This window comes from Mucor velutinosus, assembly GCF_035048745.1.
Source record: "Mucor velutinosus strain NIH1002 chromosome Unknown tig00001544, whole genome shotgun sequence".
NCBI classification, from domain to species: domain Eukaryota; kingdom Fungi; phylum Mucoromycota; class Mucoromycetes; order Mucorales; family Mucoraceae; genus Mucor; species Mucor velutinosus.
This window is the reverse complement of record NW_027041908.1, coordinates 2,455,316-2,470,526: the sequence shown is the minus strand read 5'-3', so window position 1 is coordinate 2,470,526 and position 15,211 is coordinate 2,455,316. Positions and strand designations below refer to the sequence as shown.

The 15,211-nt window shown below is 42.4% G+C and overlaps 6 protein-coding genes across 6 annotated transcripts; all 6 read left to right on the top strand.

Annotated features, from left to right (window-relative positions):
- Positions 1 to 1,153: 1,153 nt before the first annotated feature.
- Positions 1,154 to 2,356, top strand: ATC70_006098 (uncharacterized protein; the record flags this gene model as incomplete). Its single annotated transcript, XM_064825379.1, has 3 exons — positions 1,154 to 1,465; positions 1,524 to 1,719; positions 1,794 to 2,356. The coding sequence occupies 3 exons, from the start codon at positions 1,154 to 1,156 to the stop codon at positions 2,354 to 2,356; spliced, it is 1,071 nt and encodes a 356-aa protein (XP_064680756.1).
- A 244-nt stretch (positions 2,357 to 2,600) lies between these two features.
- Positions 2,601 to 3,767, top strand: ATC70_006097 (uncharacterized protein; the record flags this gene model as incomplete). The annotated part of the gene is made up of 1 exon (XM_064825378.1): positions 2,601 to 3,767. The coding sequence occupies one exon, from the start codon at positions 2,601 to 2,603 to the stop codon at positions 3,765 to 3,767; it is 1,167 nt and encodes a 388-aa protein (XP_064680755.1).
- Positions 3,768 to 3,780: 13 nt separating this feature from the next.
- On the top strand, positions 3,781 to 5,290 carry ATC70_006096 (uncharacterized protein; the record flags this gene model as incomplete). Its single annotated transcript, XM_064825377.1, has 3 exons — positions 3,781 to 3,857; positions 3,911 to 4,005; positions 4,854 to 5,290. The coding sequence occupies 3 exons, from the start codon at positions 3,781 to 3,783 to the stop codon at positions 5,288 to 5,290; spliced, it is 609 nt and encodes a 202-aa protein (XP_064680754.1).
- Positions 5,291 to 7,799: 2,509 nt separating this feature from the next.
- Positions 7,800 to 9,588, top strand: ATC70_006095 (uncharacterized protein; the record flags this gene model as incomplete). Its single annotated transcript, XM_064825376.1, has 4 exons — positions 7,800 to 8,213; positions 8,273 to 9,196; positions 9,260 to 9,403; positions 9,460 to 9,588. 4 exons carry the CDS (start codon positions 7,800 to 7,802, stop codon positions 9,586 to 9,588), a joined length of 1,611 nt encoding a protein of 536 aa, XP_064680753.1.
- A 556-nt stretch (positions 9,589 to 10,144) lies between these two features.
- ATC70_006094 (uncharacterized protein) lies at positions 10,145 to 11,110 on the top strand (the record flags this gene model as incomplete). The annotated part of the gene is made up of 2 exons (XM_064825375.1): positions 10,145 to 10,225; positions 10,289 to 11,110. The coding sequence occupies 2 exons, from the start codon at positions 10,145 to 10,147 to the stop codon at positions 11,108 to 11,110; spliced, it is 903 nt and encodes a 300-aa protein (XP_064680752.1).
- A 2,809-nt stretch (positions 11,111 to 13,919) lies between these two features.
- ATC70_006093 (uncharacterized protein) lies at positions 13,920 to 15,108 on the top strand (the record flags this gene model as incomplete). Its single annotated transcript, XM_064825374.1, has 3 exons — positions 13,920 to 13,940; positions 14,000 to 14,278; positions 14,332 to 15,108. 3 exons carry the CDS (start codon positions 13,920 to 13,922, stop codon positions 15,106 to 15,108), a joined length of 1,077 nt encoding a protein of 358 aa, XP_064680751.1.
- Between the last annotated feature and the right edge of the window lie 103 nt (positions 15,109 to 15,211).

Sequence of the window (15,211 nt, the reverse complement as noted above, 5' to 3'; positions counted from 1 at the left end):
TTGGCTTAAGGAGCGTTTCACCCTAGCGAAGCGAAGGTGCAAAACCATAGTATTCAAGCAGCAAATTTGGTTCTCTATTTCTATTATCAATAATCTTACCAATAATATAACACATCAAAATTTGCATGAATTAACTTTACCAAAATCAATAAGCCTCCTATTCGAATTAAAAAAATTGCTCAAGCTACAGAACTGCCTTTCTAATAAATTGTAGTTACCAATAAAGATGTGGTTCATGCCGTGTAAATAAACTCTATAAATCAATACATAACCAAATTCGACAGCTTTCAAGCCTTCATATCATGACATGTAGACCTTTTTGAGCCACTGGAATGAAGCCAAACAATTGTACTCGAGTAGTAGTAACTTCATGACATCTTTGTTCAACTTTTTGGGGATCAAAAAAACATGGCCAAAAATCGACCAAAAAGCATGAGGGGTACCTCATGGTTTTCATCGAAAATCAAACGATCGCTGTTTTCGCCTTGAAAATGAAGGCTTTTACTATGGAATGTATTAAATCAAAATGTTCCTCTCGATCCAAAGCAGCCTCTGAAACCACTTTTATGAGGCTTTCATATGCAAAATCTCGACATTTTGGCCAAAAACCTCATTTCATATTTTATTAAATAGCTCAGTAATTTCAGTCAAAACCTTTATTACAGTTAGCACCATCGGAAGCGCCTTGAAAAGTACTTCAAGAATGTATTAGGAAGCGTAGGCTGATCATCACAGTTTGTATAGTCGAATATCACAAAAACAAATTAAAGAAGTCGAAAAAAACGAATTATGTCCTATCTTGAACAGAAAAATGTAAACTGGGTTTGAATTAATGTTGGCGGCGGCGCTGCTACTGGCTGACCCAAATGCCTTTCTGATGATAACAATGATGATTGCGAAGCTGATTAAATGGGGGGCGGTTTTCTCCGCTAAAGATCACCAACCATGGCTTGAATAACCACCATCACATATAACCCACCAAATCAACACCAACAACTCATCAACCAACTTCACCGTTCGATACAACCCTATCTCTATCAACCTGTGCCCGATTACTCAACGCGATCTCTCACTACAGTCCGTTACTCCTCCTGTAATCCCACCAGAAGATCCTTGCACCACAATTTACCTTCGCCGTCCTCTCACCTCCACCATGGCGCCCGAAAAAGCCAAACCAGTTAAGAAAGCTGTCGAAGCAATTAAGCCCTCTCCCATCGCCACCAGGCAACAGGCCGCTCTTGCAACCAAAGAACCTAATTCCAATGAGCACCTCATGAAAGCTCTCAAAGAACTATTCTTGCCAAAATTCGATCTAATCTCCTCAGAAATTCAAACAATCCAGTCCAACGTTCAGAACCGCTTTCAAAATCTTGAAAACGCAATTGACCAGATTAACGGTTCCATGACACATTTGCAGGTAGATCTCACCCAGAAGCAAACCAACCTGGAACAACAACTGCAACAGGTACTGACACGCGTTGAGCAATTGGAACAGGAGAAATCCCACCCAATCAACACCTCAGCACCCTCTACATTTCAGGAGGCAATCACCACTGATCACCAATCAAATTCCAGTGCTAACTCCTCGAGATGCATCCAGCCCCACCACTCATGCACGAAATCGCATTATCTCACCTCCAGGAAATCCTAAACCACAGGCACCTGTTGACCCCCTAGCAGGAGGATTGCGTTATTTCACACTTGTTTCCAAGAATCAAGGTTTCCAACATCTGTTCATCCCACGCGCGGTCGCCGAGAACTGTCGGGTATACGACAGCTACTCTACGACAAAGTTCTCTTCAAGGCGGGATCCGCTGTAGATCTTCATTTCCCTAATTCCTCCACTATAGGCATCCTTGTCCACATCGATTATGCCGACATAGCTCTCAACAAACTCCGTATCAAAGGTCTTGAGCCAATTTCTAACTTTGATCCTTACCATCCAGACACTCTTGGCGATCCAGTCCTCCAGGCACTCTCCACCGAAGAACGCACAGTCAAGATGAAAGAGATCGCGGATAAACAGTACCACACCGCCCTCGCCGGCCTCGTCCACAAACCCAAAGTTCAACTGGCAGTCGCCCGTGATTTTCTTCGCAAAAACAAGATCACCAAGCAAGCTCTCCAAGACCTTATCCAACTCCAAAAATCCACCGAGAAAGGCACCACCCCCAACACCTCAACTCAGCCCTCTAAAGGTGATTTATTCCGGCTTTTCGAGTCAGAAGATGATATCATGGATGAACCAGGACCTCACCCCGACAGTAATGACAACAACAGCACTAGTATGGATGCTACTGCATCCTCAGTCCACCCTTCCTCTGCTGGTGGTGGTGAACCAGCCGTAGCTCACTAAATTGTCGGCTCATCCGACATCGTACCGTCCGGCGGTACCCCTATATGCTATAAAAATGAATATGAACATTAAGAATAAAATCACGAACGTACAAATCGGCAGTATCAATTGCAGAAGCCTCTCTAAGTCCTCTAAAGTCCCCAGTTCCCAATCATTCAGTCGCTACCTTACAGCACAACACCTAGACATACTATGCCTACAAGAAACCCGAACACTCTCTGAAACCATACAGCAAAGATTAGACATGCAGCTCAAAGCACAACAGTCCATTTGGTCCTCACATTGTGGTATTGTATCCCTTAATCCACAGATCCACATCACTAGCCTCTATGTCTCCTCGGATGATCGTGTCATCTTATGTAAAGTATCTCACCCCAACAATGTATTTCCGTCCTTCACCATTATGAACATTTATGCTCCTGCTACCTACCATCAACGCTATGCCTTCTATGCTAATTTACTATGCTCGGATTACTTTCAAGCCCTACTAACAAACATGACTACTGACAATCCTTTAACCTCAGCACACCCAGACATCATCGTGGGCGATTTCAACTACAATTTCACCCAATTCCCATCACATACTATTCCGGATTACTCACCATCATCCCTCGAATTTTTATCCTCTGCTTATGCTTCACAAGATCCAACAGAAGCGTCTCCTGATCCAGACTCTCAGTTCGTAATGCCGCAACTAGATCAACACCCCACACCACTCGTTCGCAGCCAATGGATTTGGCACGGAGTACTGCTACACCACTACCGTGAAGTCTCTCGCAAGCTCCAAACAGATCCCCCTATCCCCACATTCCGCCGCGAGTCCACCTCCACAACAATTGACTATATGTTCATCTCGCCCGACCTTGCTCCGCTTGTCAGACACTCGGATATTCAATTCATTTCTCGTACCTGGACAGATCACGCTCTGTTGCGGATTGATCTCCAATTTACATCCAATACACATGGCACAGGTATCTGGAAAGCCAACCCAAATCTTGCTCAAAATGACTACTTCGTCACTCAATTACACCCAGCATTAAATGAATTACATGCCAATTTAGCATCATATACAGAACCTCCTTCAGTTCAAATATCATGGGATGATATCAAGCGCCTCGCAATCAGCCTCCCCAAGAAGATCAGCCGACACAGAGCTTGCTGGCGTACACGACATTTGAAGCAATTTCAAAGGAAAAGGAACAAACTCATTAAATCCTATCGAGGCCAAAAGGCCATAGCCACCCAGATCCTGAAGGTTGAACGTCTCATCAACAACTTGCAAGAGGAACTCGTCGAAGTTGCAGCCCTACGCTCTGGCCTGCGCTGGAGGGAGCAGGGTGAAAAATCAGCGGGACTTATGAAGCGACTCACCACACAGCGTACCAATCGCAGATCCATTGACGCACTATAGCACCCTGACACCAATGAATTATGCACCCAACCAGAAGATCTACAAGCAGCTGCCCAACGCTATTATGAAATCTTATATACGCCCGCTCCGGTAGATCACTCAAACATTTCATACTTTACTAACCAAATCCCACCTTCTGACAGACTCTCCAACACCACTCATGACTCTCTCTGCGCTCCCTTCACTCCCGAGGACCTCAGGGATGGCGCTTTCCGCTCTCCCAACAAAAGTAGTCCAGGTATGGATGGGCTCCCCTATGAAATTCTTAGTGTACTGTTCCAGCATCCAGCTACATTGAAAATGGCTCTTCAGGTGTATAATGAAGCATTTTCCATTGGCATCTTTCCACCTTCGTGGCAACACACCTGTCTGATCCTTTTACCCAAGAAAGGGGATTTGTCTCTCTTGGAAAATCGGCGACCAATCTCTCTAATCAACACGGACGTTAAGATTTTTACACGCTGAATTAACCATCGACTTATGACACACCTAGGATCCAAACTTAGCACTACTCAACTGGGGTTTACGCCACAACGATTCATTGGCGAACAAGGTTTGATCGTTCAATGTATGCAATAAATAGCCACCAAGACCGGCTCAACTACAATCGCTCTCCTTCTCGATCAAGAGAAAGCTTACGACCGAGTTCACATAGATTATCTTCGCGCGTGCATGGAAGCCTTCAACATACCGCCCACTCTTACTACTGCCATCACCTCACTATTCTCTTCAATCACTAGTGCCGTCAACGTCAATGGCTTCTTGTCACCTTCCTTTCAACAAGGCCGAGGTCTACGTCAAGGCGACCCACTCAGTCCACTACTCTTTAACATTGCCTTCGACCCACTGCTTCGTGCTATAAACAATCACAGCAACATCACAGGTTTCCATTTACCCCTTGAAACTAATCAATCTATGTCTATGCCCTCCCCTCCTCCCATCAAAGTTTTAGCATACGCGGACGACACTCTTGTGGTCCTCCGGAATCCCACAGAATTTGAACACCTCCAAGACATCATCAACCGATATATGGCCTCATCTAATGCATATCTCAACTACAGTAAACCCAAGCACTCTCGTTATCAGGTAAACCGCATCCACACTGGATTTCTTTCCTCCAAGATCAGGGTATCACCTCATGGCACGACCGCACCGCTACCGAACCACTCACCTATCTAGGCTTCGCCATATGCTCAAGTGCCAATCAACGCGCAACCTATGCCCTCTCCATCATCTCCAAGATTCGCGCCTATTGCCAGCTTCACTTCACCCGCGCACTAGCATACCGAGGTAGGGTCACCGTCATCAATGCGCTCTTATCTTCGAAACTTTGGCACGTTATGCGCCTCTTTACATTTTCATCCCCTGAACTCAAACAGCTCCAGCAACTCGCCGCCACCTTCATCAACCGCGGATCCAAAATCTCTCGCCTCGCTTTTGACAACCTCACCCAACTCATCCACCAAGGTGGCTTGAAACTCCTCGATCCAGCCACTCAAGCTAATGCCTTACAATGGCGTTGACTCTACTTCCTGATTCAGCCCCCACAAGCCTCACCTTCACTCATGCCATCCATTCCCAGCCTTAGATACACTCTCAACTTTGTTCTTTCCACTGCCGAACATCCCTCCTATCATTGGTCACTCCTATTTCCCCACTGCCGACCTGTCATTCCTCGCCTCTTTGGTCCCATAGTCAACTTACTACGAGCCGTGGATTCGATCCCCCCCACAACTATCATTTTAGCCACGCCACCATGTCCACATGCCTTCACCTACCACTGATGGAACTCCTCGCCCACAATCTCCCACCTACTCATCCCATAGCCCATCTCGTTCAGCCCCCTCACAGCGCTCTCAAGAACCAGCCAACAATCCGTCAGCTCAAAGGATCTGATATATTTATCTTCAGCCCCAACCGAATCCGCCTAGAATACAATCATCTCCCCCCCCCCCAGCTCTGCCACATGGCCCATCAATCAACAAAACTATCTCTCTATTTTGCTCTAACCAACTACTTCTCAACAACTTTGTCCTTTACAACTTTCTCCCCAATGTACCGCGACCTCAGAACGCCTTGGAGGTTCACAACCTTCCAAATTTCAACATTCCTTCATTTTCAGCTCTCCATTCCTTTGTCACCACTCTGCTTGTACCTCCAGAACTCAACAGTATTCGTCCAACTACTAAAGCTACTTCTATCAAATATTTCAAATGCTTCCTAACCTCTTCCTCTCCCCCTACCCTAGTTCTATCCTTTCTTCTACTCAATGGCGTCAGTTTTGGAAGCTCGAAATAGCTCTGAATGCACGTAATACTTGGTACCGAATCCTCCTCAACAAGATAGCCACCAAAGAACTCCTACACCTTCGTATGTCTGATAAATTCGCTCCTCATTGCACGATCTGCCCTTCTACAACTACCAGCATCGAAACGACAGCGCACTTTCTCTTTGCCTGTCCCATCAAATACACTGTCTGGTTCCAAGCACTCTCCACATACATAGACCCAGGTCTGCAATCTCCCACTTATGAGCAATTTCAAGAACTTCTCCTCCTTCGCTCCCCCCCTTACAGTCTCAACATCTTCACCCTACCCCACACTCACCATGTACCAAGTATTTTCTTGCATTCTTCAAGCAATTTGGAGTTGCCACTACAGATCCATCTTTGACTCCTTTCATTTTGAACCCCTCCAAATCATGCTCTGCATAGGCAGGGCACTATATACTTTAGTTTCCCAAGACAACGTTCACTCACTTCTATAGCAAAGCACCTTATATCTAGTCTTACTATCCTCTTGGGAGTTTTCCCTATAACAAACAGACCCAACTGCATTGTTGCAATTTTTAAATGTCTACGTCCTTGGCAATTGGGATAACGAAGACGTGGCCATGGTGAGAGTATACACATTGCGAAATTTCATAGACTGCTTACAGAGGGTGGTAATAATACATGTATGGACTGAATCTGTATGCAATACTCACCCTTTTCCTACTTACTAAATGTAGGTTTTGGTCAAAGTAGCAGTATATCCCCTGAATTCAATTCCATGCTTCGTCATGGATCATTGAGCATTTGCAGTCGTTTACTTGTTTTAATACTTATAAGGTGCCTCAGTGTCTATGAATTGAGAGTCTGGTATCGAAACCAATCCTGCTGCGAAATTGCATTGTTTCGCTTTTTTCCCTCTTTCTTTCACAACTGCAGAGACACACAACATCAATATGACAGCCTACATAAAGACGAACATCAAAAGATATCAACTGAACATGTTTAAAAGGAGATCAGACTCACACGTATTGCTTGTCATTCTACAAGCTTGCATCATCTCCCAATCCTTTACAGCAATACAAGGTACACAAAAGTCATCACAACCGACCTCGTTTCTTACGTACTATCTACAAGGTATCCCAGATGGCAATTCTCACATACAAAAAGAATGAATTGGCAACAGCGATAAAGCAATGTTCAACATCCACATGTGGATCCACCACTTGAATTGTTTGACATCCATCATGGTAAGCCATCGCATTGATCCAGAAGGTCGTGTCTAGGTAATTGTAATAGAGCTTTGTAAAAGAGAGCATGATGAGCCAAGAGCGATAGATCCTCAGAAAAGTCAAGCTCTGGTGGAAGCGGATCTCAGAAAATGTACTGCTGTCTAGGAAAGATGCTAGTAGAGCTTTTACTGGCATCTACAGGTACACGCTTTTCAAATTCGGCTTTGAGAATAAGATATGATTCACACCTACATATCCGACAAATGTAGCTCAATTGACCAAAAACAGACAGGTAATCATGCCCTAGGATACTGGGCTTATACGTCATGGTAATTGAATATCAGAAGTGCTACGTCCAATCACCGAATCGACCATCCATGCTCCACTTGTCATTAGCAAGCTTTCGCAATCCATCATTTATGTGCATGACGTATGGTGTATTATGATGATCCTGTAAAACAACACATTTTCATCTACCAGCTTACTTTCACATTTTTCTCTCGTATATTTTTTTTAGTCCTCAGCAAAGAGATGATTCAAACCCTTCGATACACTCAGAGAGCGATTTCCACTCGACTAGCAACTCAATACTACCGGCAATTCGTTTGTGTCTCTGCGAAACCATCTCTGCAGCGCACATTATTCACTACCGCCGCAACCAAACCTAAAAGTCTATTACTGCGACGATCTGATGCAAAGCCTAATCATCAGCAAGCACATGACCTCCTCAAATCAATTGAGGAAAAGCAAGCGCTTGACAGAAAGAAAGCAGCCGATAAACTGGAAAAGAGTCAACAAAAGAAGACCATGTGGCAAAAGGTCAAGGCTGAAGCTGTCCATTACTGGCATGGTACCAAATTGTTGGGATTGGAGGTACGCATCTCTTCTCGGCTGACCTGGAAAATGCTGCAAGGCACAAAATTGAGCAGACGAGAAAACAGACAGGTATGTAGAAAAAGCATAGTCTACCATAGTATAATAACATCACACACATGTCGTTTTAGCTTCGTCGTACAACTTCAGACATTGTGCGATTAGTTCCCTTTGCCGTCTTTTTGATTGTGCCATTCATGGAGTTGTTGTTGCCAGTTGCTTTGAAGCTGTTTCCCAACATGTTGCCTAGTACATTCGAGAACAAAAAGATCCAAGACGAAAAGAAGCGGAAATTGCTCAACGTTCGACTGGACATGGCTCGGTTCCTACAAGAAACGATTGCAGAATCAGGAAACAACAATGTGTCTAGTAACAGCAATGATGATTTAACAGCTGGGCAAGAGTTTGTCCAGTTCTTTAGAAAGGTCCGCATGACAGGAGAGCAAGCATCCACGGACGACTTGCTCAAGATTGCCAGTAAATTTGAAGAAGAGCTGACATTGGACAACTTGTCGCGACCTCAACTCGTGTCCATCTGTCGATACATGAACATCAATGCGTTTGGCACCGACAATTTCTTGAGGTTCCAGATTAGAAACCGAATGCAACAATTGAAAAAGGACGATCAGGCGATCCAGCAGGAGGGTATTGATCACCTTACTACGGTGGAACTGAATGCGGCATGTGCTGCTCGAGGTATTCGGACATTAGGCAACACCTCACAACGACTGCGACAGGAACTGGCACAGTGGCTGGATCTCCATTTGGAGCACCACGTACCCTCCACCTTATTAATCTTATCTCGGGCATTCAGTTTTACGGACCGTATGACACCTGAAGACGCTCTTCGTGCAACGTTCAACAGCTTGCCTGATAATTTAGTCAATGAAGCCGAATTGCAAGTGTTGCAAACGATTGGTGCCAGTACCTACAAGCAGAAATTAGATGTTCTTGAGCAGCAGGAGGAGCTGATCGAGGATGAAACAGAGCAGGAGGAAAAGGAAGAAAAAGCACGCAGAGAAGAAGAGGAAGGCAAGGAAAAATCAGAAAAAGAGGTACAGATGTGTCTATGACATGAAATATGCGAGATTAATTGTATTGAATTGGATCTACCATAGGGACAGTCAGATCAAGATAATCTCTCTGAACAGCAGCAAAGTGATCTACGCGATGCATTAAATGCATTAAGATCCAAAGTGGATGGATTGGAACAAAGGGCACAATTGAACGAGATTAAATTTCATTACCAGGATTACAAAGATGTAAGCTTTCATTGTTCCAATGTTATATACGAAAGGCTCATCCTATTCTACACTAGCTGATTGAAGAACTCAAGGTGGCTACCCACAATGAACCCAATGTCGCAACACTTCGCCTGGGTAAACGACTAGAAAAGATGCTTCAAGTCATTGACAAGGAGCTAGATTCGCTTGAGAAGAGCAACTAAAAATAATAAACATGTGCGTACAAGCAATAATAGCAATGAAAAACCCAGCCCTGCGCCCGTTTTATATTAAGGGATCTAGATTTTTTTTTTTCCATTCGTGCGCTGTAAAGCGACAAGAGTTCCCCGATCAGCAACATGAAACTTTTTGGCATGTAAAAATGTACCCGTCCATGGCATGCTTTTTAAGGGGCTCCAATATGAGTGATTGGGAACAATCATGCAATAACAACAACAACAACAACAACAACAACAAGCACCCTAATTACAATAGGAGATACATCTGTCGTTCCTATACGCTTGTGATGTTCTTTATATACAATCATGCTAGGGAGAGAAATTGGCATTTTCCATATTCGAAAATAATACACTTTTTCCCAAAATGATTGGGACACTTTGCGAAAACGTAAGGGACAGAATTAAAAAACAGATGGGACAATTCTCAAATTTGTTTGTTACAAAAATAAAAGTTGACTTGAGACACCTGAAAGAGTGAATTGAGACAAATTGCAAATGGGACACGAAACAAAATCATCTTCACCTTGTAATAATCATAAAAATGACTGCCTACAAATTTTATCAAGAGGATGGCATTAATCCTCCTGTAGACGAATATGAAAATGAGCCTGTCAACATGGAGGTAGATGAGGTGAACTATCCATGAGGAGACATTACAAACTGCAGTGTCTACTCCGATAAAAAGCCTGCTGAAAAAGAAAAGGTTACTCGCGACGTTGAGATGAAGAATGCCAAATACAAGGACACGTCTACTCGAGCCCATAATGTTTATACCGATCAATATAAGGCCAGGTTCTTCAACTTCATATACAATGACGATATGACCGCCGGCAAAGCTACTAAAGCTGCCAACATACCTCGGTCTACTGCGTACCGATGGTATAAAGATGACCAAGACAAAATCAATAGGAGAAGCGGTAATGGCGAAGACACTCCTGGCTCAACTGAGACGAAGAAAGTTGGCCGATCAAAGCTTCTCAACGATGACCACAATGCGCACTTAAAGAAAGAGTTTGTGGACAGCCCTTCTGCCACTATAGATCAGGCCATGGAAAATTTAATTGGAGCTTTTCCTGGCTTAAAGATCAGTAAGTCGTTGGTCCATCAATATATGGTCAATGACTGTGCCTTGTCATTCAAGAAGGCCCATCTCCACTCAAAGCAAAGAAACTCCCCTGAAAGTATCCAAAATCGCTACGAATGGGTTAAGAAATGGGAGCAAACAGATATGGACTACATGTCGAACTACGTCTTCCTTGATGCATCTGCTTTCCTTATCAACCTGAAGCGAACAATGGCTTGGTCTGAGAGGGGAACTCGTGCTGAGGTGGCTGTTCCTGTACTGAGGGCCAAAACCACAACTATTCTCGGTGCAGTAAGCGTTTGGGGCATTACCAATGTTCAAGTAAGAATACCAGGTGCCTCTGTATTGTCATTCTCTTCTCTCCTTTTGTTCCTGGCTTTCTGTTTCTGCTTGCTTCTTGATTTCTATTGTATTTTTTCTTAGTACCACCATCAGCTTAGGTGTCCTTTCTTTTTCTTGAATCAAGAAGGAACGGCTCTTTGCAGTAATACATGCTGAAGATTTGGCCATCATCAATTATAGAAAGTTGCTTTCTTTTAACTGTTAAATTAGTAGTGATTTATTGATCTGTTGTGTCAGAATTAAACTTATACGTATTATGCGTGATAAACCAATTGATATTTTTCTTCCTTTCTCTTTCTCTTTCTATCGCAATATTCTGTCATCAAAGTTTCTAAGTTTATGTAAAATCTCTTTATGTACAAAGCAACAATTTTGAATAAGATTCGGTCTGTGAAAGAACAAAGGCGCTTAGAAGAAGGTACAAATATTGCAGAAAATATTGCATAACGTTTCTGTTAAACAGTTTTCAAGAAGGAGTTGGCTCTGCTAATAGTACAATTGTATGCAAAGACTGCAAAGAAGCTGGCCATTTTTCAAAGGCTTATTTCAAATGCAAATTTTATAAACAAATCAATGCCGATGATGGTAAGTATACATGCTTTGAAAGAGTACTCTACCCTTATACCCTGTTTGTTTCTGATGTTATTATATCAAAGTTGGAACGTCCAGCAAAAAACGCAAACAGAGTGACAGTGTGAAAGCCGACAAAAGACATGCAAAGAAGCTTAGAGCTTCTTCCAGCAATGAAGGCAGCCAAGATATATGCAAGAAGTGTCACAAGACTGGCCATAAATCAGCAAGATCACCAAAATGTGAAGCTCATATCGCCTCCAAGCAAGCCACACTCAAAGAAAATCTTGGCCAGGGATATCAAGCTTTCATCAGAAAGCTGTCTCTCGACAACTGTGTCCATCAACAATATATAAACCGCCTGAAACCAGCAATCATTTCTGTTAGCAGAGATATACGGGAGATAGTATTCCGTGCCAAGCTCTTTGTAAACTATTACCTTACATTTCGCTCCCAACAACAGCAAAACAATGATATCCCTCACTGTATCTTTACTCAACAATTTTGGTATTCCGTCTGTCAAATGGTGAATGCAAAAAGAGTTACAAGCAGTACAAACATACCATCAGATATACTAGCAGTCTGGAATAGATTTAGATCTACTCATAGGACTATTGTTTATGAAAAAAGATTGAAGGAGGAGCCTCCTAATGTATAGCCGAAGTGTGCACTGAGATGGCTACTGGCTACCAGAACAATATAGTAATGGAGAGAATGATGTACTGTTTGGCAATATCGTCAGGTCTGATGGCTTCTGTGTTGATTTTCTCTTTTATAAAAGAACTTCTGGTACAACGGACGAAATATCAACAGTAAATCACGATTTGGGTATAAAGGACTTTACCATAGAAGAGGTCACCCAATTGTATAGACCAAGTTTCCTTGACCCTGGCAGAAAGACAGTGTTTACTGCAGCTATTGGACTAGATCCTGATGTACATCAAGTGAGACGGTGCACAACAAAAGAGTACTACCATTTGACAGGCTCCACAGTGTATGCAAAGAAGTTGCAACAAGAAAAGGACACCGCCGGAATCACCGCAATTGAGTCTGCTATACCTTCAGCGAAAACTGCCAGAAATACCCAATTTTTACGATATGTAGATTACATACTTGCAAACATGGACACGTTGTTCACCTTTTATGGCTTCAGTACTGCTAAACATCGGTTTAACTTATACCAAGGAAAACAAAGAGCTCCTGACATGATGGTCAACATGTTGTTAAACGGCGGTGCTAAATACAATAAGAAGAAGCGTTTTAAAAAGAAGAACAAAAAACAAAAACGACATTACAAGAAAACGAAGCGGTTGCACAAGAACAAAAAAATAAGAAAGGAAAGAATAAGCAACAACAGTACAGAAAGTAAGTTCATTAATTCAGTTTCATGTGTTCGTATAAACCTACTCATTTTATGCACTTTACTAGGCGAAATAAGTGGAGACCTTTAAAATATCAGGAAGAAGACAAATCCAAAGTTCCACTTGTTGTATTTGGAAACGGAATGTTCGGAAAGGATCTGGTAAAACTGAAAGGGCTTACGCTGTGGTGTTGCTGGGGTCATGTAGAGATGTCTCAAGAAACGAGAAGCTGCTGGTGATCTTCTAGTCATAACTATTGACGAATTTCTGACCTCACAAATTTGCAATATATGCAAAAGTAGGACACTGACAGGCCATTCAAACGTCAAAGGTCAAAGTGTACTTGTCTGTACAACATGTAATACACTTTGGCAAAGAGATGTAAACGCTGCAAAAAACATGATGTCCATTTCTCTTTCTGTCTGGATCGACAAAGCAATACCCGAAATCTTCAGAAGAAACAATCGATAAACGTTACGTTCTCCCATCGCCGTAATCAACACGGTTTCCCTCTTTGGGATTTAGATTATTACAGGTAAAAAAAAAAAAAAAAAAAAGTCTGAATGATCATCTCTATTAGTCTTAAAACTGACTCTTTTCTGTCTCGACTTCATTTTCCTCTTTGTCTAAAAAGGGTAAACACACTGTCCAAAAATTAATTTTGATTCGTCCAGAAAGAAATTAACATTGTCTGAACTTGAAGTGTAAAAACTGTAGAAAAGCAGTGTAACTACAAAAATCTTAATTTGTCATACATTTGCTCAAGCAAACAAAGCGGATATCGTAATTCTGTTAATTAGCATCTATAAAGCATATAGGCAAAGGACATTTGCACTTCTTTCTCTCTCTCTCTTTCTCTCTCTCTTTCTTTCTCTCTCTCTCTCTCTCTCTCTTTCTTCATATACACTTGTACATAGTTTCTTTTTAAAGCTGGATCTTTCTATCATTCATACATTGCCATGGTGACAGCAGCAAAAATTGTAATGTATAAAATGCATCTTATAAGCAGAGATACCAACACTAAACATGACCTGTGTAGATTGATCGCGTTACAGAGACCAAATGGTCCAAACTATACATTTCAATGGCATCTTGCCAGTGTGTCATCATCATTGCACTGCAAGCATCGATTTGTTATCTCAACACCTACCAAGCACATTTACTGCCTGAACCCACAACTGACAGCGTGTTGACAGCAAGTTCCACAGTAGACGACTACCTCCCATTAAGAGCAGCAGATCGCTTGGGCAGAATCAAGTGGGAAAACATTGCTTTCATGGGATTTCAAGTCTGGTTTTTGGGCATGGCATTTGACGCTGTAAGTATATCATTTGATCTAAATATGTGCAATCGACTCATGTGTCCTTATAGACGGTTTACCAAAACACAGCGGAGATTCTGGCACTGGCTATTTTGAATGTACTCTGCTCTATATTAGGTGCCTTGCAAGTGGTCGATGGTGTGAAATGGCTGGATCGATTAATACACACAAACTATTCAGTAGACGCATTAGCCATGGCCGAAAAGATTGAAATCTCCTTGTCAGTCGTTATCTTGACATTTGCTGTCATCATGTCATTTCTTAGTTATCAAATGTCAAAGCAATTTGGCTGGAACATTTACAAAAAGATTGGTGCCGATGTGCAAATTCAAAAGATGTACCGCATGTTTCAATTCTTTGTGTTGGCTCTCAAGATTGACGTCTTTACGCAATTTATGGTCTCCATCTTTTACCTGATCCAGTTTGCTCTCAAGCAAGGCATCATGTGGGAAACTATCATCCAAGTCATTGTCACCATCTTTATTATACCATTCCTCTACTTTGCACGTTCGGCTGGAAGCGCAGAAAGCAAGCCTAAAATGATCCTGTTCATCGTGTTTGAATGTCTGGTCCTGTTCCATTTTGCCTTGATCTTTTCACAGACGTTGCAGCCCAACAACAACTGGTACACTTGGATTTGCTTGATCTGGATTGGTGTTGCATTCGCTCTGGTGTCTTGTGTATTGGGCATCATTTGTATGCGCAACTTTGGAAAGGGTCTCAAGCCATTTGTGCAAAGAGGCAATGTCAAGGCCAAGATGGACCTTGAGAGTAATAACCTGCAGAAACAAAAGGCACACGAAAGCTGGCAAATTGACGATGATTAGATATATATATATATATATATATATATATATACCATATTTTCTTTTAGCCTATTAACCATTTATCATATTTATATTCACCTTTTATACATCCCTCTCTTGCTCA